Source organism: Capsella rubella, unplaced genomic scaffold (assembly GCF_000375325.1).
Source record: "Capsella rubella cultivar Monte Gargano unplaced genomic scaffold, Caprub1_0 scaffold_1, whole genome shotgun sequence".
NCBI lineage: Eukaryota > Viridiplantae > Streptophyta > Magnoliopsida > Brassicales > Brassicaceae > Capsella > Capsella rubella.
The window spans coordinates 457,764-481,720 of record NW_006238923.1 but is presented as its reverse complement, the minus strand read 5'-3'; the positions used below and the strand labels follow the sequence as shown (position 1 = coordinate 481,720).

The following is a 23,957-nucleotide window of genomic DNA, read 5'->3' as shown; positions in this document are numbered from 1 at the left end:
GTCCTTTGAAAAGGGTGCTTTCAGAAGTTTAAGTTGCTCTTAAAGCTTTGACCAAACTGCCAATTCGAAGGAACTACATTGAGTACTGTCTTGATTTTGCCATTGCTGGTTTGGATTTTGAATGAGAGACTTTGGCCATTAAGGTAAGTAAGGCTTTGCCAATTAGATCCCCAGTTTCTTGACATTGTTTCCCATTTGTTGCTTTTAGAGCCTTTGATCCATACTTACCTTAATGAAATTTCACCTGCACCGCCTACATTTGATATGAGGACAAGCTCGAAGTAATCTCTACCGTTCATTGTGAATCTCATACCTCCGCTTCTTCTACAGCCGACCCTACACGATAATCATCCCCAACGAACCCTTATATTAGCCCACACATACATATATTGGTTAGAGCCAGTATATGGCTTATTAAAAAGTAATCTAAGGTGTGGTTATAGAAACCAAAGTAATATTTGATCGGCTTTGTTAGTTGTACGCTGAATAAATTCAAGAAAATCTAAGTTTAGTTATTATTTGCTTACTTTCTATAGAGAACAGGGACTATTCCGGCTCTGTACTTAGCAATGGTCTCAAACGCAGGCTGAGCCATGTCGAAATGAGGCCTCGGAGGGTTACACCAACCTCCATTATCATTTGGTAAAGCATAATTTGGAGGACAGAAGTTTGTAGCTGTGATTGTTATCCATTTACCTTTAAGACACCACTGTGGCACTTTTGTTGCATCGCATACCATTTGGTAACAACCGCCACAAGATTTGCCGTCGTTGAACAGTGCAGTGCTTAACGCTGCCGTGTTTGTTCCGTAACCATCGGTGTAGAGGTTGCCGTAACCACATGCTCCACCTGAAATTCAGTTCGGTCAAGGTTATGTACTATACGACCAGGTAGCATTTGATCCTAACCGATATTACCGAACTCAAAGAGGGGTAACTGATTTCTTGTGATTAAAGAGAGAAATCGGACCTTTGAGGGGTTTCATTGCGGGACGAAGAAAGAAACCCTAAATAAAGCCTAGAAAATAACTTTACTTACCCATTGTACCAGAAGCATCACTTCCGCCATAGAAGGTTGCATGAGCTTGCATCCAACCTGCAGAAACTGAGCTGACATACTCGTGCAGAACATCGCTAGGAGAAAGATGATAGAAGATAAAAGCCTCGTCATATTTTTGTTTCGCTCGTGTTTACTTGATGGAATAAGTGATTTGATGAATAATAGATAGGCGACGATGCGAGTATTTATAGTGAAAACCACAAAGGCTTGTTTCTAATTTAATAAGCTCGAGTGTAAATTTTTTTAATGTCTTCAGCATACAGTAATATAAGGTATATAATTCTATAACAACATATGAGTTGAATAACTTGTAAGAAACGAAATGATACGGCGCTAATAAAACGAATTTTGCCTAACCATTTGTTATACGGGATATGATAACTATAGTCTAAAACTCTTTACGACCATAAATGTTGTCAACTATTTTCTTAAATTGCGGAGAAATTTTCTGAATATGAAGTATGATAAGTTCTCCTCTCTTCACTCGTAAAAATGCCGTGGTACGTAAGAGGACAGTTGACAGTTGATTAAATAAAAATTTTAAGTTATTTGAAGTTATACTATATATAAGACTTTCTTATTTGATAACTTAAAATGGATGGATTACAGAATTCATAATTGCACATTCTGCATTATCTCATTCGTCAACATGGCAAATGGCACATGTGTACGAGTACGGCTGCAGTACTCTTTTTAAACTTATCCACCGAGAAACATAAACATTGATACCAATATTCATTAATTGATAATACTAATTAATGATTTATTGATTTCATACTAACTAATTTCATACTAATGATTTGTGGTTAGAATGAGTATTTGATTTCTGCCAGAGATAATAATTATCGAGAATATATATAGTTGGAAACTATCAGTTGAACTTTTGAAGATTTTCAATTGGTCGTCTGAAAAGAAATGTAAATAATGTAAATGAGTCTAACATTCTTTCGTACGTAACGTAACATGTTTAGATTATCTGTCATGCAATGATCATTAAGGTCCCTAATATGATGGCATATCTAGAGGTACGTCCTAGTTAATCTTATATATCACATGCGGCTCACCATGCTGATAAAACTCCCACATGAAACCAGACCCCCGCCGGTCGACTAATTAATATTTTAATGTTTCTTAGGGTCAAAAATGAAGTTTATACATAAAATATAAGGGCTTTATCAACGGCCCAATAACGATAAACGAAACTTGAGAACAAGAATGGCCCAAGTTTAGATCTCACTTCACATGGTGTATACCAACCAAGTTTAAAGTATTCTTTATTAAAATATCTAAAACATAATGGGCCCCAAATGTCTTTGATTTAATTTTGGAGCTTTACAAAAAAAACCATGCGAGGTTTCTCTATTCAAATGATTATTTCGGTTGAGAATTTAAAATATAAATAATTCATCTTACATAATTGAGTGATCGACATAACAAATAATCTTATACATACATACTACTACTAGCTTAAGTACGATAGCTCCACTCCACATGCGTGTCATGCTTAGATTCAAGACCATATAATTAGCCTGATTGATTTTGTATCACTTTTTTCAACCACAACTCATTTTCAATTTCGAATCATGTACATGTTTCCTTATGATTTACTTATTGGAAAATATGACATTTGCTTAACACTTCACTCAGGTTAACCAAAATAAATATATATTTCTTAAACAAAGATTAATGTGACAATCAGACACCTGATCTTTCCAATAGAGAAAAGATAAAATAATACGTATTTTAAACTACGTTATAAATAAACTATATTAGTTTGGAAAAGTAATAGTTTTCTTGATTAACGCAAGAATATGAGTTTCAAAAATGATTTTGATAACGTTAACAAAATAAAACAATAAAACTTTATATAGAAATATAATATTTCACGCGTTCCGTGTACTTGTATATATATATTTATCAAATAAACGTAAGGCAATATGGTGACAACAAATGAATAGTGTTTAAATACGTACGCACTAAGACACCTGTTATCTATATATAACACATATGTCTTTAAAGTTTCATATCTTGTGTCATTCATTCTCTTTATTTTTTAAGTCAGCAAATTTTTGTTCCACAATGTTGAACGTCTTGCCGTTTTTCTTCTTCCTTCTAATTCCGTTTCTCATCGGAAACAACCGCATTTGCATCGCCGTGAAGACAGACTTCGTGGGGAGAAACGGCACGCAGTTCGTATTGAACGGAGAACAAGTCTACTTAAACGGCTTTAACGCTTATTGGATGATGACCACAGCGGCTGACACGGCGTCTAAAGGAAGAGCCACCGTCACGAGGGCGCTCCGACAAGCCTCTGCCGTGGGAATGAACGTCGCTAGGATTTGGGGTTTCAACGAAGGAGATTACATTCCTCTTCAGATCTCTCCTGGATCTTATAGTGAAGACGTTTTCAAGGTACGTAACACATACGCATGCATACACAATAATTTTTCATTATATTATTTGATCGTTAGCTTATTGTTTTGATAAACGTATCAACTAATCTCACATAGTATTCTTTATATTTTTCCTTTTTGTATTTGTTTGAATGATTCGCTAAGTATACACGGAGTTATAATTAATAAAGATTGACTAATAATTATAATTTTAGTCATATATGTATTTATAATCCTTAATTTGATGACCATTGTCTGTTTTGCATATATTGAAGAATTCAAATTTCAAATATTACTTTCAGACAAAAGAACTCATCAATCTCTTTTGTTCTTTCTTGAAAATAAAATTGTCGTCTCCTTTTCATTAGGCTAGTATAAAGTGGGATAATCGCAAAATTGACAAAAGCATAGATAGATTTTAATATTGTTTTCTTTTAAATCATATTTTAATACTGTTATTCATATTTGATAGTATGTACTAATTACAAGCATAAGTTGGTACCAGATAGTATATACCTTTTCTGTTGACCTATTAAAAGAACCTTAACATGATTGCTTAATAAATAAATTAACAACAAAACTGATACAAAATAAGTTTGGTGTTAGCAGGGGCTAGACTTTGTGGTCTATGAAGCTGGAAGATTTAATATTAAATTGATAATCAGTTTAGTCAATAATTACGAAGATTATGGAGGGAGGAAAAAGTACGTGGAATGGGCCGGTTTAGATGAACCGGATGAATTCTACACAAACTCAGCTGTTAAGCAATTCTACAAGAACCACGTGAAGGTAACAGTTAATCTCATATATTGAGTATGAGTGGATAAGTATCAGTTAAATAGAAATCGAGATCATCATATGTAACACGACACGTTACAAGCCAAAAATTAGATTATACTTGGGGCACGTTAACGCGAGATAACCCGACGGTTTTGAATTGTCAAAAGTTAGGTTTTAATCTATTAAAATAATCAACGAATATGACAAATGTACCAAATCCAAAAAGTTTATTAGCGTATTATGACAAATGTCCCTCAGATTATAGAAATAGGATTTTGTATATTTGTACCGACTTAAATCGACCTAAACCCGACATCATGAAACAGGCCGTGTTGACGAGGAAAAACACAATCACTGGTCGAATGTACAAAGACGACCCGACCATTTTCTCATGGGAACTTATCAATGAACCTCGCTGCGACGATTCCACTGATTCTACTATTCTACAGGTTTCTCTCTCGCTCTCCTCTGTTTATTGTGTAGTGTAGTAACTTCTATGTATACGGTATACATACTTAAACAGTGTCGTTTTTTTTCTCGTGTGTGTGCAGAGTTGGGTGAAGGAAATGGCTAGTTTTGTTAAGTCCATAGACTCGAACCACTTACTGGAAATAGGGCTTGAAGGGTTTTACGGAGAGTCTAAACCGGAAAGAACGGTTTACAACCCCGGTAGCACGGTCTCAACCGGTACAGATTTCATATCTAATAACCAAATCCCTGATATCGATTTCGCCACTATCCATATATACCCTGATTCTTGGTAAGTCATCAGACTCGCTACTCGCTAGATAAAAATTGTGTTTTTGGTTTGTTGTCTTTTATAACACAGTCTCTGTTTCATTATCTCTTCGTACCAAATCAAGATCAGGCTACCATTACAGAGTTCAAGAACAGGAGAACAAGACACGTTTGTGGACAGATGGATCGCAGCACACATTGAAGACTGTGACAATATCATCAAGAAGCCTTTACTAATAACAGAGTTTGGGAAATCTTCAAAGTATCCTGGTTTCAGCTTAGAAAAACGGAACACGTTTTTCAAGAGTGTCTACGATGTCATCTACGACAGTGCAAGAAGCGGCGGTTCGTGTACGGGTGGATTTTTCTGGCAGCTTACGACCAATAGAACTGGTCTGTTAGGTGATGGGTACGAGGTTTTTATGCAAGAAGGTCCTAATACTACTGCTCAGCTTATCGCAGAGCAATCTAGTAAACTAAGAAACCTCAAGTATCCACCATTGGTCACACTTAGTGCAGAATGAAACAGCATAGATACAAAACAGGAAAATTTAGAATGTACAGAAAAGGAAACATGTAAAATCGAATATGAACAAAGCTAAAATCTATAAATACTTTCTTTTTGGATCATAAGTCAGTTTAATTATTCCATTGGCAACAACAACAGGGTGGCAGATCATATATTACAGAGTAGAGATACACATATTCTTGTTTAAAACGAGGAAACAAGAAGATCATCTGAAGCTGTAATACCTTTAAAGACGTTCCTGTCTGAAGGTAAACCAGCTACAACACCGTGTTCGATGCCACATTCGTTTGTTCCTCTCCTGATCTTGAAGTAACCATCCTGAAATTTTCACGAATTACATCTCAGGTTCTGCGTTTTCTCTGGAATTCGAATGTTGCTACTTGAAATTTCAAAAGTGAAAATTAGATTGGAGAGAAGAAGAACTTACATCACCCCAACTTCGGTTCCATTGATTTGCAAGCAACTGCAACCAATTCAAAAGAACAAATATATCATGAACTTTCCAGCTACAAACTTGAAATCCAGTGTGTTAAATAGTGGATATCATACCCAATAATCTTCGCCGTCATCAGAAGTTCCCCAGCCAATAAGCTTAACAGCATGACCTCCAATGTTAGTACCAGTTATGTGCTTGTACACTCCAGATTTGTAATGAGCAAAGTCCTGAAGAATAAAAGATCCATGAAAAATGTGGATTTCCATTTGATATAATAATATGTTTGTCTATCTAAAACCTAATAATTACCTCGTAAACGGTAAAGGCAACCTCAACAGGTCCGTTTTTGTAAACTTCTGCCATAATGTCTTCAGGGTGAGATCTAACCTTGTAAGCGCTAACACCATAGTGTTTTGATTCACGCCAAAGCTGGTTTCCGCTAACACATTTCCTCACACATTTTGGTGTAGGGTAAGCGGGTTCACATCCCGGGTGAGAGCAACCAGTATTGTCAAAGTATGGATCACACTGAAGAGTCAAGAGCATTGTAAAAGTTCCATAAATTTTAACCACCTTACCATTAAAATATGTTCTTTGCAGTTAAAAGGAGAATTTACCTCTTCGGTTACAACACCGTGGTGCTTAAAGTACCGCCAAGCAGAAATTGGGTATCCCCCATTACAACCTTGACCGCAAAGGAATCCACAACATGCTAAGAGATCATTGACAGATAAAGAAATATTCTGCATGGGAGCAAAGAAACTAATATAAATGATTCAAAGAGAAAGAAGAAGCTAGCAATCATCAATCTTAGCTTCATAGAGAATCTGCGTTACCATGTTATATTTGATGCAGAATCTGTCAGACAGTGATTCAACAGCACCAAAGGCCCAGCAAGAACCACAGTGACCCTAAGTAAATCAAAACCAAAATGTTTCATTGATCTTAGAACGAATTGTGCAATATAAGACTCAAGCAAATGATGTTTTACCTGATCTTTAGTGTGATAGTGGAGGAGAGGATTTGACACAAAACATAAGAAGAGTCAGTAAATCATTGGATAAAAGACAGAGATAGTGGAAATGAAGAGATTGAAACCGACCTAAGATTCTTCCAATACTGGTGCACTGTGACCAAGCGGTTCTAGCATCAAATTCTTTTGGAAGCTTCAAAGAAATACCATGGCTTACAATAGGCACGCCCAAAAATTCAGTCTTTGGTGTGGGTTTAACACCAAGGAGGCGCTTAAATTCTGCAACCTACACATGCAGACACAAAATAACCCAAAATTTTCAGGAAGACTGATAGTATAATTTTGTATTTTTGCTCCTCTTTAGAAACAAAATACAACTCTGTAGCTCTTAATTGGTAATCATAATAAACTCACCGTGGCGTTTGCAAATCGATCATTCAAAGCAGCTTTCCATCCAGCTTTTGGATTAGCATTGACTTCATTAACAATCTCATTCTGCAAAAAACACACATCATCAACGACAAGGAAATTTAAAAGAGACGAAGCAATATAGAAAATTTGGTGGACTAAGATCAAAACCTGAAGAATCCGTGAGGAAAGCTTCTGCTTTGAAAGATTCTCTGCTGCAATACCCTGAGATTAAGAGAAATAAACCAGCTTTAAAAATCAAAACTTTAAATAAATATAAAATCATAAATCTGTATTCCACAAAGTTTGATTTTTTTGGAAACTCGTAGCTTCAAGAGTCCAACAAATATGATCAAACCCAGAAAAAATGAAAAGTCTACGAAACGAAACAGATCAGAAATAGAAGAAAGCACTAAACATCCATAAATTGAAACAGGGATGATGAAGGTTTTAAGTACCTGCAAGCTGAAAGTCGAAATTATAAGCCCTAAAAGCAAGAAAACAGAGGCCAAGTGAAGTCTGATACAATGATCAGCCATGAATTTAAATCTTTATCTTCTCAACCCCTCGATGAATTCCCAAATGAAACAATGATTTGCCAGAGGAGTCTTGGAAAAAAGTATCTCTCTAATGGAAGTTTTCTACTTTTCTTATCTAAAAAGAGAGAATGACAGATCATATTACTGCAAGTAGAAGATCCTGACCGTTGATTCGTTCCACTTACTTGATTATTAATCATTATTTTAAATGATTAGATTAGAGAGACGCATCTTTTATGGGCCTATGATTTTCTTAGACGGTCATCGTGTAAAGAAGGGTCCAATGGGATAGCCATATATAATAAGGCCCAAACTATTTGTGCAACTTGATGATTTAAAGATTAGTTAAAAGTAATTAATCTCTAGAGGTTACTTTAGGCGGCTTTTTTAATTACAAAAATCAATTTAGACTGTTAACAGTTAATTAGCCTCTCTCTACTGGACTAGTACTAGTGGTGGCGTTGAAGCATCGCAAAGCCATAGAAATGTCTCGAAAGGATCCGAGAATCTTTGAAAGGCGATGAAGGTGGTATCTGCAGCCAACTAGATATGGTTTCTTCAACCCTAAATCGCTAATTTCATCTGTCGTTAGAGCTGGTAAGTTCGTCTCTTCGTTTCGAATCGATTTCTGTGTGTTGTGATTTGTTCCGCTAGGTTTTTTTAAACTCGCCGGAGGCGATTAGTGCTTAGATTCTTATGAATTCGAGATCAATTCTATACCTGATCCGATCTGGGAGATTCTCTGGGGTTTATTGGCTCTGCGATTTTCTTCTTTTGAGTATTTCATTGGTATCACTATGCATCTGATCAAACCTTTGGATCCACGAGCTTTGATTGCTGCTTCTGTTACTAGTATCTTAGCTTTCTCGCTGTCCATTGCAACTGAATTTTTTAATATAGTGGAATTTTGGTAATGGGAATTGCTGATGATGAGTCTTTAACGTTTTCTATCTAGGTATCCTGCATTTGGTCCTTTTTACTGAGTTTGTGGTTAGAGATTTGAAGTATTTGTGTTATGAGGGTAGTACGTGGTCACTACAGTGAGGCCATCAATACTAAGGGTCGAGAGATGAATAAGAATCAAACAGTTGGGGTTTCAGACTCGGAAGATGACTCTGATGATTACGACATTGCTGAAGCAAACTGTGAGCTAGCTATGGTAGAAGGTCAGCTCTGTAACATACCTTATGAGCTCTATGATCTACCAGATTTGACGAGAGTATTTTCTGTAGAGACGTGGAACTCATCTCTGACAGAAGAAGAAAGATTCTTCCTCTCATGTTTTCTGCCAGATATGGATCAACAGACATTCAGCATGACGATGCAGGAGCTTCTTGGAGGCGCCAATTTATATTTTGGGAATCCACAGGATTTGTTTTACAAGAATTTGAGAGGAGGATTGTTCACTCCAAAGGTAGCTTGTTGTAAAGAAGGGGTTATGTTCGTCAAGAGGAGAAAGTATTACTACTCTTTAAAGTTCTATCAAGAAAAATTGATCAATACATTCACTGAGATGCAAAGGTTGTGGACTCAGGATGGAAAGAAACTGGGAAATAAAGCAAGACTCCTCCTTTGGTCAGAACGAACACAAACCGGTGATCTCAAGCTACCCGACCTTAATAGAGTTCCATCTGAGGAAATGGATAGTGCTAAATTCAAAACTCCTAGAGTAGTGAAACCTGTGGACCGAAATAAAACGAAAAGTTTCACCTTCCCTCGCATTGACAACTCCAAGAACAGTCTCAAGATAAAGATAAACAAGAAAGGAATATTCCAGTACCAAGGTTCCAGCTTATTTTCTGCTGGCCATCATCATCAAAGTTTGCCAAAGGGTCTTCTAAAAGTAGTCCCTAAATCTTTTTCTGCCATTCTCAGGGAACCCTATGTAGCACCAGGAAACAATCTCCTGCAAAACCATGAAACCGGTTCAAAGAGTACTAGATTTGCAGCGTCTCCATACTCAGGTTCGAGATTTGAGAAATCACCCTACGGAAGTAGGGCTTGTTCTATCGCACATCTCCCAAAATGCTTACTGAATCACCAAGACCCTTTCTTAAACTATTTGGAAACTACGCAAAGCTCAATTGACAGGACAGAACCGGTGTTGCATGATCCATTCCCCAGAGGTCTTGGAGTTTCGAATTACTCCATCACAGAACATAATCTGGCTCTAAAACAAGAAGAATATGTACACTACCACCTGAAGTCTCCTGGTTTTAAGCTGAGGACTGTTGACAGCGGCTCTGAAACAGCAGAGACCAAGAGGATTTTGTCTGGTAATCACTTTCAGAGGGAAGCCAAGGTTCTGAGAAAACCGCTGCGTGTTCTGAGGGAAGACATTCATGCTCAAGAATCAGACAACGACCATTTGTTTTCCTTGACGTACAAGCGTAGAAAGGTTCAGAGAATCGGCATCGCTTGAGCCTCCACTCTGTGCCAATCCAATATTCCACCTAATGTACTCTTCCATTGCTAGGAGATTCATGAAATTATGAAGTGTAATAGGCTTATTGGTGATTGGATTTGGTTTGAGGTTAAGATGGTTTATTTTCATAAGAATTAGACACTTAAGGGAAGTATTGAAGAAATAAAGGAGTGAATTGTAATAACCAATAATTAATCCCAACTACTTAAAAAACAGAGTTCCGATAAGGTCACATGATTTTGTATTATTCTCTCCGGAACGCCTTGAGAGCTTAGCTTCTTCCAAAACCTCATAACCAGAGAGCTCATACAACGGTACGCTCCTCCAAAGCTTCTAAAGCTTATCGTTTTCAACGTTTATTGCATCATCGTCAATTCTAGGGTTTTAGCGCTGTAAACCAAAGAAAAGCTCATATATTTTACATATTGGAGAAAGGGTTTTGGAGTGATGGGGTCTCTCGTTCGTGAATGGCTCGGGTTTCAGCAATTTCCAGTGGCTACCCAAGAAAAGCTGATTGAATTCTTCGGCAAATTGAAGCAAAAGGTTTGTTTTTGTTTGTTTGTTCCTGTTTCGTTGGAGTTAAGTCGGTTTCTCGAATTCTCCGTTGTGATAATAAGGATGATTTGGGGTTTTTGTAATTACAGGATATGAACTCTATGACAATTCTTGTTCTTGGTAAAGGCGGTGTCGGAAAATCATCCACTGTCAATTCTCTTATCGGCGAACAAGTTGTCCGTGTTAGTCCTTTCCAGGTACATAATCTACTTTGCCTAAGCTTGAAATTATCCTTTTTAAAAGTATGTATCTTCATTTCAAGGTATTGATGGTTCTGTTTTGTCGATTTTGTAGGCTGAAGGTTTGAGACCAGTGATGTGTTCAAGAACAATGGGAGGGTTCACTATCAACATTATTGACACCCCTGGACTTGTGGAAGCTGGATATGTCAATCACCAAGCCCTCGAGTTAATCAAAGGGTCAGTACTACTCTTTTGGAATTCTTTTCATTGATTGGCTTGGATGAAGTTTTGTGTGACTAGCTCTTTATTGATGTTATTATATCTGCTTGTTGCATTAGGCTTATCTCATATGTTTGTGATTAATTAAGCTGCGTTTGTATGTGGTTAAAAGCTTTACTTGTGTGTTTCTGCTGCAATTGTGTATTATGAGTATCCTATTTAGGCTTTACTCAAGGGGGTCTATTGTTCTGCCGATTCTGTATGTTTGAATGTGTGTGTGGAAGTTCTTATGACAGTTGTGTGTTTCTCGGATTTCGGGCAGGTTTCTTGTGAACAGAACCATAGATGTCTTGCTCTATGTTGATCGCTTGGATGTGTATAGAGTCGATGAGCTAGATAAGCAAGTTGTTAAAGCAATCACCCAAACCTTTGGAAAAGAGATATGGTGCAAAACCTTGCTTGTTCTGACTCATGCTCAGTTCTCCCCGCCAGATGAACTTTCCTACGAAACTTTTTCTTCCAAGAGATCAGATTCTCTCCTCAAAACTATCCGTGCAGGCTCTAAGATGCGAAAACAAGAATTTGAGGTATGGTTATGCATATATTCATCTCCGAAAATAGTTCTACCAATGTTTATTGTAGCAAGAATCAGTTACATTCTTCTACTGGCTTGCAGGATTCTGCAATCGCGGTAGTCTATGCAGAGAACAGCGGAAGATGCAACAAGAACGATAAGGACGAAAAGGTTTGGGTTGTAGAATCTATGATTTGATCTGAATTGGAAGCTGTTAAAAGTTGCTTACCTGCTCTTGGTTTAGGCTCTTCCGAATGGTGAAGCGTGGATCCCGAACTTGGTTAAAGCAATAACTGATGTAGCAACAAACCAGAGGAAAGCAATTCATGTAGACAAGAAGATGGTAGATGGTTCTTACTCTGACGACAAAGGAAAGAAACTCATCCCTCTTATCATCGGCGCTCAGGTAAGAAAGAGACACAGTTTGATATATTGTCTTGTTCGAATTTGGTAAACAAGTGAAATTTATCCATTTTTGCACGTTTCAGTACTTCATCGTTAAGATGATTCAAGGAGCAATCAGAAATGACATCAAGACAAGTGGGAAACCACTTTAAGTGGTCTGAAGAACATGTTTTGTGGTGACCAAAATTATAAGGAGAAGGAGAGTATTTCTAGTTTCTTTAAAAGATTTTATCTGCGACATTTTCTTGTTTCCGGCTTTTTATATTGTCTGTAATTTATTGAGATTTGTTCAAAGAAAAGATTACCATGGTTTTCTGGTTAAATGAAATGATGTCTTATCTGATATAGAAGAGGAATAGATTGTTCTAGTGTTATGGTCTATTGATGCTCTGTTCTCAAGTTTCTGATCAAATCATCAAAAAAAAAAAAAAAAAAAAAAAAAAAAAAAAATCTTTAAGTAATCGTATCATATACAATTGACATTTACTTCCTGTCTCTGTTAACCCCTTATTTTTCAAATGTCATCTCATGTGTTTCATGTCTTCTTACCCTGTTTCCGACGACAGCACCTTTTAAAGATGATTAAAGGAAGAGAGATTGTAGCAGAAGGATATAAGTACTTTTTTCCTTTACAAAAAAGGCAAAAGTGACTTTCCCGTAATGGTTGAATACTAGTGTATATATATAAAGTTGAGAGAAACCCTAAAGCTATCGACTGTTGCGACTTTCGTTTACTGGCTGAGGTTTGGTTTCTCAAAATACTTATATAATGTATAATCGTAGAAGGTTGTCGTTCTTCTAGATTAAAAAGACGTAACTTGGGATGTTATAATGTTTTATAGGATCGATGTTGAAGAGCAAAGCGAACACGGAATCTAAGACGTCGGTGTGGATTGATCTCAACAACTGTCCGATCCCCGATGGTTATGACGCTGGTCAGGTCCGTCAGCGTATAGAATCAGCGTTGCATACGATTGGCGACTCTGGTCCTCTCACCATCAATGTCCTGGGCACCTTGGAAAACACCCCTGTTGACGTCCTGCGAGCGTTATCTTCCACTGGAATCGTTGTTCATTACATCCCACGAGGTTAACTTTCTCATCTCTAACCTAGAAATTAGGGTTTTCCTTTTTTTCTTTTATTATTATTATAATATGTATGTGTGTTTAGATTCTCAACACTGTGTTGAAACAACAGGTACCAAGACAGGAGGAGGTTGCGGGAAAATTGTGTCGGTTATGCTTGACTGGACAGTCTCTAATAAACCTCCGGCTAAGATAATGTTCATAACGGACTCTCTCAATGTCTATTACCGCTCTCGCACTTTTTCCTACTTGGACGAAATTGGGTACGAAATGCTTGTGGTTTATGGAGATACTCCTAAACCTCATCCTGCGCTGCCCTCTTCTCTCATCTGGCAATGGCAAAGCTCTTCTACAGTTTGGCAATGGCAAACCTTACTGGAAGCTGATCCCTCTCGTGTGCATCCAACTGAAGGAATGGATTCAGGGGAGACGATAACAAGTCTTGACGACCACAAGTGTCCTGAAAGGGATCCCGGTGAATCTGATGCTTTCATTTGCAGGCTGTGTTTTGATTACACATGCTTAAAGTATTTTAAATGCCAAAGCCTTGACGATTTCACCACGCATCTCGACGGTGAAGAACATAAACTTAGAGTAAGCATCCTCTCTCTTCTCTTTTTTGCTTGCTTGTATCATCATCATTACATTTTTTTTGTTTCTCTGTCTTTTGAGTCGTCTTATGTTCTGACCCCATGTTACTGCTTGTCAAGCAGTACTTTTACCTTCACCGGATCGTGCACGACGAAGAAGAAGAAGACTCCTTGGCCGGAGATGATTCTTCCTCCCTTCCCGTACGTGATTCTTCCCCCCATCCCGTACGTGATTCTTCCTCTCATCTGAAGAAATCAAAGGTAAGTTTTAATATCTATCTCAAGTATCTTAGTGATTGATCTTAGTGATTGATATTAACGAGTTTGAGCAGAAAAAGAAATATGTTTTCTCTGGAAACATTTTCCATTCATCGAGACTCCAGTGAGTGAGTTTTTATTTAGTAACCTTCTGGTTGATACTTAAACATTGTAGAAAAAGTCGAAGCATGGGGTTAATTCTTTCCATCTGATGAAGGCTGTTACTACCATGGTGATGAAGAACCAATTAAAGGCACGTTTTTATGTCTGGTTTGTCTGAAAACATTTGCTTTCCATAGAAAGCATGAATTTGATTTGCTGACTTTGTTTGTTGCTAAAATTTAGCAGAGGAAGTTGAAGAAGAAGAAGAAGAAGACGAAGAAGCTGGAATAAGAGGGACCGGAATGAGCATCTCGAGGAGGACTTTAAACCTTTTTGTCGAAGAAGAAGATGAAGAAAACATTTCCCATATGGGTGATGCTCTTTTTTCTCAAGGCATATCATTTCATTTGGTGAATGATTTCTTCAAACTTTTACGGAGTAAATTTTTGGTTACTTAACTTTCAAGTCTCTCCTTTTATTTTATATATATCTAAGTTCTGTATTCGGAAAAAGGTTGGATTGTCCTCTCTGTTGCTTGTGTCTGTCTGCTATTAACTTGCATATCCCCATATTCATTATTCTCATTTTCGATGAAAAATCATTGTCGATACTGAAGATAGATATATAGAAGTAGTAATGTTTAAGTTTTACCACTTCATCATCACACCCAAAAATATAGAAACAAAACAAAACAAAACAAAACTCATCTTGAAGCAATAGTATCATCATTTACATTTACACAATTCATCTTGCCCTCTGAAATATCCATTTAGTTTGAAATGTCACGTCTCTGATGCCTTCTTACTCGGCCTCCGACTGACCAAACAACATACTTGAGTGATTACATAAACGCATATCAACAGAAGAACAGAACCATACACAAAAGTAATAAACAATACCGGCTCTTCAACTGGTGACATAACAACCAAATACACACAATCTCGTATAAGAACAACCCATGCTAATCCTTCCACTGCATTTCTAATCACCAACACTTTTTTGCTCTTTGCTTCTTCTCTGCATAATTTGCATATGATCCTCAAACACAGAACACCTACCACCAAGAACGTTGTACTAGACCATCCCCTGTAAGCAATAATCTTCCCTCCCACTATCAACGGCTCTTTCCTGCAGATACAAGACTTGCAGACTCCAGAGAACGCAGAAGTGACCAGAGCATCGTATCCTGTATAGTAAGGGAGAATCACAGCGTCTAGGTAAATACTGGCGTGGAGTATTCCAGAGATAGTGGAGGCTTCGAAGAAGACAAAGCTTGCTTCTTTTTCGATGTTGTTCTCGAATATAAGCACCGAGAGTTGAACGAGCTGCAGGATTGCAGGTCCGAAGATGGAAATTGGGAAAAGGGTATTGATCCTTTGACCTTTTGCAAGGATCAAGATGATCAAAGGAAGAGAGATTGGACCAGAAGGAAGTAAGTACCTTTTTGCTTTATCATCATCATCACGACCACCACCACCATCATAATCACCATCTTCTCTTCTGCTTCTTCTTGATATTACCTTTTTTACGACAGCTATTAGCGTCGTCAAGTAAGAAACCGTGACGAAGAAGAAAACAAGAACATCAATGATCTGAGGGTAATCACCGGCGTAGAGGCTGTCGCAAAAGTAGTGGAAAGGACAGTTGATAGGATCAAGCGTGTCTTCGTATTGCCACTTTATGCATTTGAAAAAAGTCTGCTTTCGATCCAAATCCATTTCCCATTCTGTGTTCATAATTTTGGCTTGTTTTCTTGTTCTATATGCTGTTTGGTTTCCTTACAAGCTACACATATATTGTTTATAAGGTGTGTCGTGTGTGTGAGAGATAACATCATATGGTTGATTCCCTTTCGTTGTCTGGTTTTAGATGCTTGAGCTGCAGGCTAAAGTGGATAATGAAACTCTATCTGATATTTGAACCCTATCCTCAAATTTTGTTAATTAATATTAATTAAGTACTCTTAGATAGAAGTTAAATGTGGTCACATAGTATAGAGAGGAGTAGAGAATTTGTGAGACAAGCCTTGATCTGTAAGCGAAGTCAGAGTTTGGTGGTGTGATTGGTACTGTATACTATATTTTTTTGAATTGTTAATTGCATAATTGCGTATGTTTGGTTGAAAAAGCTGCTTTAGTCAACTCGGAACCAGAGGGTTTTAGATTTGCTCTATGAACGCTCTCTTCAGTTAGCAGGTACGGCACTTACAAATATTTTGGAAAATTTTTAACTTAGAAAACCCCAAAAAAAAAAGAAGAAGACTCTTCTATGTAATAAGATTAAAACTTATACAAAAGGACATCTCAAATGTTATATGCGAGAATGTATTACATATCAAAGATCATTAGAATGCGTTGACATTTTGACAAAAAAAAGCTAAAAATAATTATTAGATACAACGTGGTTAAGCAGCAATTTGATATATTTTGTAAGTTTGTAACAAGCTGTTTATGATAAACCAAAAATCGCTGTAAAACCAAGTAATATAATTGGTGTGGTACCTACGAACCGTGTGCTGATCACCGACATAGACGCATAAACGCGGTTCACTTCTCTCTTTTCATTAACAGCAATTTCTTTATTTGTTTTTGATTTATAGATCTTACAAAACTCAAAACTTTTCGAAAAAAATAAACTTAAAATAAATATATGGTATTATTATTATACGTTATAGTAGCTATCGTTGTAAACTTCCATGAATGGTAAGATACAACTAAAATCTTTGAATATTTCAATCTAACATTACACTAAGGAAACTTCTATATGTGGACAACGAAACGATAGACTAGTTTTATATAAAAAAAAAAGTTCTTTTATTCATTGAAATTATTACGATGAAATTACATGTAGTCAATGTGATATTGAAATTACTACACAAGTCATTGTGAATGAAATTACATGGACCTTACAATGAATTGTTTCCTTTGCTAAAACTTATGTGTGGTGTAGAAGAAAAATAAAAATAAAATAAAATAATACTGTATTTACGAAACAAACGGTTCTCACGTAAAGGCATATATCATTTTTTTCTTAATTAATGAATAAATAAATAATTCAGTACTGCCAAAAGAAAAAAAAAGGAAAAAGGGACGAAGAAAATAAAAGGCGAAGGACATATTTATATATAAAATCGGAAAAGATCTCTTGGCGAATTCGAAAGAATGCAAAGCCATCAGAATCGAAGAAGCAGCTACACATCAACAAGGCTCAGCTTTATCCTACGGTCTAGATTCATCCCTTCACCACTCTCCTTCTTCTTCGTCTTCGCTGCCGTCCCTCTTCCGATCTACTTTTCCGGTTTACTCGCTAGAATCAACAAACCGGCTTCACTTATGGTGCGCGTTCCTCTTCCTCAGACTTTTACTCTTTACTTTTTCTTATTGTTCTGTGACTTGATGATGATGATGATGATGATGATGACTCGCCGATTGTGTGCTCTGCAGAGATTCAACTCGAATTTAGCTTCTTCAATGGTGGATTCGAATATATCTTGTACCACCTTCAATATCCTGGCTCCGATTTATAAGCGCGTTGATCAAAAGGTTTGTTTCTCTTCTGATTTCACTCTACCTCTGTTGAGTTTCGAGTTCCGACGACATTGAATTGATTGTGTTTGTTGGGTGTTACAGAATCAGAGCATTCGAGAGAGCGATTTCCGCGCCCTTTGGTTAGCTCGCAACCAGAGGATTTTAGATTTGTTACTCCATAAACGCTCTTCAGTTATCTGTCTCCAGGTACACTTTGTGACTTAGAAATTTTAAATTTTGACTTTTAGCTTAAGCTGACTCCTAGCTATTGTGACTGTTCATAGGAAGTTTGGGTTGGGAATGAGGAATTAGTGAAGATGTATCACGAGCAGCTTGGCACTTCAGGCTACACTATTTTTCAGTTGGCTAGAACCAATGGTCGTGGTGATGGTAAGATTCTTGATTATTTTATCATGTTTTTTTTTTTACTTGGTTTTGACTGGATATGGCGTCAGCTCTAGGTAGGAGTAGAAGGATTGGATGTGTATGTGGTTATTACTGAATTGTTCTAGGTCTCTGTCCAGAATCATTAGAAACTTGAAAGGCTCAATCTTGCTGCTTAATATGCCTCAGTTAACAGTCTAGGGTGGTCCAACTATATACACTTTCATGTCTTGGAAAATGGTAGATTAGAAGGAATGCAGAAGGGCAGTTCAGAATCTTTCTGGTGTCAAAGGTTGCTTATTGGTGCTTATATTATTTTAACGTCGTTGTTTGTAGGATGCCGTAAAAGCGGCAATACTTTCATTGATTGTTTTATGGATGGAGTAGAATTATGAACTGAAATTCAAAGACAATGCTATAGGTTCGGACTCCTTTATCTGATCGCATGCGATCAAAGATAGGATTCTTTGCCTTTGATGTCTCATTTGTGGACTTGAATATCTTTCTTACAGGTCTTTTAACAGCCATCCATAAGGACCACTTTAAAGTTTTAAATTACCGGGAGCTGCTCTTTAACGATTTTGGAGACCGTGTTGCTCAGCTATTACATGTCAAATCAGTTGTTCCCTTTCCGCTTAATGGGAAGCAAGACATTCAGCAAGAAGTTATTATAGTGAACACTCACCTGTTGTTTCCTCATGAATCTAAGTTGTCTTTTGTAAGATTGCATCAGGTTGGTCCCCCTTCCCATCATTTTGCATTTGGAGACCATTCCCCTTAGATCATGTAATAGTTTAATTTCATTATACCTGCTTCTCTTAACAGGTTTACAAAATTCTTGAATATCTGGAAGCTTACCAAAAGGAAAATAAACTTAATCACATGCCCATTATTCTTTGCGGGTTAGTTCTAGAGCTTTAAGAGTCTTGAAATTGGGTCCCTCCACCAGTACAATGTAATCACAGAATTTTGAATTATGCTTATTTCAGTGACTGGAATGGAAGCAAACGCGGGCATGTCTACAAATTCTTGAGATCTCAAGGGTTCATATCATCATACGATGATGCTCACCAGTATACAGACAGTGATGCTCATAGGGTAAACTTCTCTTACAAACCTTTTTTTTTTCTCCAGCCTTATGTCTGCTCCTATTGTAAAAATCACATCCTTATCCCTGTCTTTCTTCCATTTTTTTTTCTTCAGTGGGTTAGCCATAGAAACCACAGGGGAAATATATGCGGAGTTGATTTCATATGGCTCTGCAACCCTAGCGATTCAAGAAAACCACTGAGAACAAGTTGGGTGGAAGCTGTGTTCAGCATTGGCAAGGTGAGAGCTTCATAAAACAAAGATACTAGTCATTTTACCTTTCTTAAAATGTTTAGTCATATCACATTAATTATGTCATGTCTCATTCTTTCCAAATTTAACTTTTTCCTAACCGATATTTTCATGTCCATTTTTTTATTTCTGATTTCTCTTGATTGTTTTCCCAGCAACTTCACAAAGCTTCCATAGCCAAGGGCGATGCCTTTGCTTTTCTTGGGGAAAATAATCGCAGTGATTCACTAACCTACTCTGACTTTTGCCAACTACTTCAAAAGGTAAATACATATTCTTCAGGAAAAAATGAGCCTAGAAAGACCTCAACAGATGCTCCCAAAACTTTGTGATCGTCTAGATATTTCACTTACCATAACAGTAGAATAAGGGTTAAATGAGTTCTTGCAGATTTTACAATTTCTTTCAACGGCTAATGGACTTTTATGCTGACGTCAAAATTTGATATTGTGTGGTAGGTAAATCTAACGGGTACTGCAGATGGACTTAGCGTTGAAGAGACAAAAGAGTTATGGGTTCGAGCTGATCTTGATGGAAATGGTGTCTTCGACTATGAAGAACTTAAGGTAAATTAAACTAAACCACAATTGGTGCAAAATGGAAATCACAAACCTGTAATGAATCTGAGCTTCGTTTTAAACGTCATCAAGACTCTAATGTGTGTGTTATGTACTGTCAGAAAATTTGGAACACGACGATGGTGAACAAACCTGGAAACTGCAAAGAGAGTATGATGGAGAGTAAGAAAGAAGAAGGAGAAGAAGAAGCAATCGGATTGAGAGTGAAGAAAGCGGTGTTGTTCCCACAAGAAGCAGAGAAAGGACTGTGGCCGGAGAACTACAATATCTCCGACCATGCTTGTCTCACCGTACAATTCTCTCCGGTCAAAATGGTCTGTAGCTAAGTTTTGTTTATTACGTACGGCTCTTTGTGAAAAATGTAAAGAAGCAATGAGATTGAAAATTGCAGTGAGAGAAGTTTACAAACCTTTGTATATTGTATAGTTTTTCTGTGATTGCATCACTGTTTCTGATATAAATTAAAGGTTTAGTTTTTTTTTTTTTTTTAAGTATCGATTTTTAGTGGAGTAAAAAGTAATTTAAAATTTGGAGCCAATAGGATATATTTAAAAGAAATAGATGAGTCGTTATAACACTTGAAATTTGGCTGTTATGTAAAAAAGAAAACACTTTATTAACCAAAAGACGCGTCAAACCAAATTGTTAATTTTCATAAAAATTGGAAAAAAGGGAAGAAGAAGATCTGAAACAAAAGACTTTTCGTCTTCGCTTTTGGAAGAAATAAAAGAAAATTGGAAAGGAGCTGACTTTTTCTAGTTGGGTGGAGCTCGTCGTGGTGACTATAAAGATAAGTCCTTTCCGGCGCTAAGTGTTATCCATGAAATTATAATCACTCCTTCGTCTTCGATTTCCTCCTTCGGAAACTGTAATGTTTCACTCTATTGGAGATGTCTCTCTTATGGCTCCCACTCTTTTGCTGAACAATTTGTTTGATTATCTACTGATTGTCTATTGACTTCGAAATTTAATTGCCACTTTTTCTTTGTTTTCTCAACAGAGACGTCCTCAGATTTATCAGAGATCCTAGGGTTTCAGATTTATCATCAAAGCAATCCACCCAGTAAGGTTTACAAAGATCCATGCTTTTGAATTATTGATTTAGAGATACTCAAAAGAAAATGGCAATGGCACCAGTAATCAAGCTGGTTTTAGGTTCAATAGCCTTTGCCATTTTCTGGGTATTAGCAGTGTTCCCTTCTGTACCATTACTACCGATTGGTCGGACCGCCGGTTCTCTGTTCGGTGCAATGCTAATGGTTATCTTCCAAGTGATAACCCCGGAACAAGCTTACGCTGCCATCGATCTCCCCATCCTTGGCCTTCTCTTTGGAACTATGGTTGTTAGTATATACCTTGAAAGAGCTGATATGTTCAAGTACTTAGGCACATTGCTCTCATGGAAAAGCAGAGGACCTAAAGACTTGCTCTGTCGAGTTTGTCTTGTTTCCGCGGTTTCAAGCGCTCTTTTCACTAATGATACATCTTGTGTGGTCTTAACGGAGTTTGTGTTGAAGATCGCTAGGCAAAAGAACCTCCCGCCTCACCCGTTTTTGCTCGCTTTGGCCACGAGTGCCAATATCGGTTCTTCCGCTACTCCCATTGGGAATCCGCAGAATCTTGTTATCGCGGTTCAAAGCAAGATCCCCTTCTGGGAGTTTCTTCTTGGGGTTTTTCCTGCCATGATTGTTGGTGTTACAGTCAATGCTTTGCTTCTTCTTGGTATGTATTGGCGGTTATTATCAGATCATAAAGAGGATGAAGAAAAAGCAGGAGAAAGTGCAGATTCTGAAGTTGTTGCTGTTGCTGAAGAAGATGTCACATCTCATCGGTTTTCGCCTGCTACATTTTCGCCAGCAACATCCGAAGAATCGAACCTGAGAATGGATCCAGATACGCTTAGAAACAGAGCGGGTTCAGCGGGTGAGGGCGATCTAATAAGCCGCGATTCTAACGCGTCAAGAGAACAACAAACCGACGCAGAGTCTCAAGGAGAGATCAATAACAACAACAATATGTTCCAAACCAAGAAATGGAGAAGGGTTCTATGGAAATCCAGTGTTTATTTAATCACGTTAGGAATGCTAATATCCCTGCTAATGGGTTTAAACATGTCGTGGACTGCAATCACCGCGGCTCTAGCTCTCGTTGTTCTTGATTTCAAAGACGCAAGGCCATCTCTCGAGAAGGTGAAAACCAAAAATATTAATTCTTCAAAAGGTGCAAGTCTACGATCTTATTAAAGTTGTAACTTTTGTTGTGATTTGCAGGTATCGTATTCGCTTTTGATCTTCTTCTGCGGGATGTTCATAACCGTTGATGGATTCAACAAAACTGGTATCCCTACTGCTCTATGGGACCTAATGGAGCCATATGCCAAAATCGATCAAGCCAAAGGAACCATGGTTCTAGCAGTTGTGATTCTTGTCCTCTCCAATGTAGCATCTAATGTACCAACAGGTAACGTAACGATCCTTAAAACCAAACATGTTTTGTTGGCTCCAGACAATTTTCTTGATTTAAAAGGAACCGCAGAACCATTGTGAATGATTCTTTTTGGATTGTAAATGTGGTGCAGTGCTTTTGCTGGGAGCAAGAGTGGCGGCATCAGCGATGGGGAGGGAGGAGGAGAAGAAGGCGTGGTTGTTGCTGGCGTGGGTGAGCACGGTGGCTGGAAACTTGACGTTGCTAGGTTCAGCAGCAAATCTGATAGTGTGTGAGCAAGCTCGTAGAGCAGTGAGCCATGGATACACGCTCACTTTCACAAAACACTTCAAGTTCGGTTTACCTTCAACACTCATCGTCACTGCCATTGGTCTCTTCCTTATCAAGTAAAATGGTAGCTCCTCACACTTACGCTTTTTTTTTTTTCCTTTGTGAAGAAATTTGATCAACTCAACTCAAGAATCAGTCTTTATGGGTTCTCTTGCTCACTTTTGTAAGTTAATATTCTTAGTATCCATATTTGTATCAATTGGAATACAAACACTATATCATAACTAAAGAATTGTATGAAACAAAGTATGTGAATAATTAATTTAATTAAAATAACACATTAGTGTTGTTGGTAGAGTAACTAATTCCGATAATACTAATCATATGAAACTTCTCCTCGTCAAGTGATCCATCGCTCACTAGTCACTACAGATGTGTATATACGTATGCCAAATCTTTTGTTGTATTTTGCAGTTGAATAGTCACAATGTATGATAATTACTATTCGGCTAATCTTTTATATGATGTCGGTTTCTTTTATCTACGCCTTGGACGAAGTTTCTTGTAGACAAATATACGTGGTTTACTTTTTTGCAATCGGATCTAATCATGGGCATGAAAATGCAACTTGCAAACCCATAATATTTATTATACAATTAGTTCTCTAACTACTTCCCTTTTTTCTTTTCGGTGTCGTAGAAACGATTCACTAACCATAGAAGTTAGAACTAGTGGATAGGAAATGTGACACTCTAATATTACCATTCCTATTCCTACTTAACCTTTTTTCCGCCTTAGACCATCCTCATTGGGGGTATCTTATGAGGCTAAGATACCCCCACTTTTCCAAAGAAAATCCTTATATAACATATTTTCTTTGAAAAAGTGGGGGTATCTTAGCCTCCTAAGATACCCCCAATGAGGATGCCCTTACCATCGGTGAAACCTTACAGCCCACTTAGCGTATCTTCTACGCACTATTTTATTTTAAAAATTTAATTAAATAAATTCAAATTTTACCAACCCGAATACCGAATATATTGGGATGGGTCCTCTTATCTCTCTCTATAAATAAGTACACTTCATCCGTTCATCGTACTTTCTACTTACACACTTCTAAAAGTTCCCAATCTTAATATTCCAATCTCTTTCTCTTTCTTTT

General features: G+C 37.4%; 8 protein-coding genes and 1 pseudogene across 9 annotated transcripts; 6 read left to right on the top strand and 3 right to left on the bottom strand.

The window, feature by feature from the left end:
- Positions 1–6: 6 nt before the first annotated feature.
- Positions 7–1,042, bottom strand: LOC17896949 (annotated as a pseudogene).
- Positions 1,043–3,023: 1,981 nt separating this feature from the next.
- On the top strand, positions 3,024–5,600 carry LOC17899025 (mannan endo-1,4-beta-mannosidase 1). The gene is made up of 5 exons (XM_006304470.2): positions 3,024–3,471; positions 4,062–4,241; positions 4,559–4,681; positions 4,784–4,992; positions 5,101–5,600. The coding sequence occupies exons 1-5, from the start codon at positions 3,067–3,069 to the stop codon at positions 5,492–5,494; spliced, it is 1,311 nt and encodes a 436-aa protein (XP_006304532.2). The 5' UTR covers positions 3,024–3,066; the 3' UTR covers positions 5,495–5,600.
- Positions 5,560–7,953, bottom strand: LOC17900801 (cathepsin B-like protease 2). The gene is made up of 11 exons (XM_006305108.2): positions 7,775–7,953; positions 7,488–7,541; positions 7,323–7,403; positions 7,038–7,194; positions 6,927–6,931; positions 6,772–6,846; positions 6,553–6,678; positions 6,245–6,463; positions 6,049–6,162; positions 5,927–5,962; positions 5,560–5,817 (listed from the first exon to the last, which is right to left on the bottom strand). Exons 1-11 carry the CDS (start codon positions 7,853–7,855, stop codon positions 5,683–5,685), a joined length of 1,083 nt encoding a protein of 360 aa, XP_006305170.1. The 5' UTR covers positions 7,856–7,953; the 3' UTR covers positions 5,560–5,682.
- Positions 7,954–8,288: 335 nt separating this feature from the next.
- On the top strand, positions 8,289–10,495 carry LOC17900176. Its single transcript, XM_006304668.2, has 2 exons — positions 8,289–8,452; positions 8,811–10,495. The coding sequence occupies exon 2, from the start codon at positions 8,871–8,873 to the stop codon at positions 10,275–10,277; it is 1,407 nt and encodes a 468-aa protein (XP_006304730.1). The 5' UTR covers positions 8,289–8,452; positions 8,811–8,870; the 3' UTR covers positions 10,278–10,495.
- Positions 10,496–10,509: 14 nt separating this feature from the next.
- LOC17897841 (translocase of chloroplast 33, chloroplastic) lies at positions 10,510–12,583 on the top strand. Its single transcript, XM_006303461.2, has 8 exons — positions 10,510–10,594; positions 10,716–10,823; positions 10,925–11,032; positions 11,130–11,254; positions 11,559–11,823; positions 11,913–11,981; positions 12,055–12,216; positions 12,299–12,583. Exons 2-8 carry the CDS (start codon positions 10,728–10,730, stop codon positions 12,365–12,367), a joined length of 894 nt encoding a protein of 297 aa, XP_006303523.1. The 5' UTR covers positions 10,510–10,594; positions 10,716–10,727; the 3' UTR covers positions 12,368–12,583.
- A 265-nt stretch (positions 12,584–12,848) lies between these two features.
- LOC17898081 lies at positions 12,849–14,900 on the top strand. Of its 2 annotated transcripts, none has more exons than XM_006305271.2 (6): positions 12,849–12,958; positions 13,058–13,303; positions 13,413–13,894; positions 14,014–14,151; positions 14,324–14,401; positions 14,497–14,900. In XM_006305271.2, the coding sequence occupies exons 2-6, from the start codon at positions 13,063–13,065 to the stop codon at positions 14,539–14,541; spliced, it is 984 nt and encodes a 327-aa protein (XP_006305333.2). In that variant the 5' UTR covers positions 12,849–12,958; positions 13,058–13,062; the 3' UTR covers positions 14,542–14,900. The 2 variants fall into 2 exon arrangements, with proteins under 2 accessions (XP_006305333.2, XP_023645826.1); XM_023790058.1 differs by having other exon boundaries at positions 14,494–14,900.
- A 39-nt stretch (positions 14,901–14,939) lies between these two features.
- LOC17898735 lies at positions 14,940–16,022 on the bottom strand. Its single transcript, XM_006303635.2, has one exon. The coding sequence runs from the start codon at positions 15,984–15,986 to the stop codon at positions 15,033–15,035; it is 954 nt and encodes a 317-aa protein (XP_006303697.1). The 5' UTR covers positions 15,987–16,022; the 3' UTR covers positions 14,940–15,032.
- A 1,354-nt stretch (positions 16,023–17,376) lies between these two features.
- Positions 17,377–20,564, top strand: LOC17897609 (uncharacterized calcium-binding protein At1g02270). The gene is made up of 11 exons (XM_006307302.2): positions 17,377–17,585; positions 17,694–17,792; positions 17,880–17,984; positions 18,062–18,167; positions 18,674–18,894; positions 18,987–19,063; positions 19,151–19,259; positions 19,365–19,490; positions 19,658–19,765; positions 19,961–20,068; positions 20,182–20,564. Exons 1-11 carry the CDS (start codon positions 17,412–17,414, stop codon positions 20,404–20,406), a joined length of 1,458 nt encoding a protein of 485 aa, XP_006307364.1. The 5' UTR covers positions 17,377–17,411; the 3' UTR covers positions 20,407–20,564.
- Positions 20,565–20,787: 223 nt separating this feature from the next.
- On the top strand, positions 20,788–23,133 carry LOC17897388 (silicon efflux transporter LSI2). Its single transcript, XM_006303918.2, has 4 exons — positions 20,788–20,948; positions 21,081–22,269; positions 22,351–22,540; positions 22,659–23,133. Exons 2-4 carry the CDS (start codon positions 21,202–21,204, stop codon positions 22,913–22,915), a joined length of 1,515 nt encoding a protein of 504 aa, XP_006303980.1. The 5' UTR covers positions 20,788–20,948; positions 21,081–21,201; the 3' UTR covers positions 22,916–23,133.
- Positions 23,134–23,957: the final 824 nt, after the last annotated feature.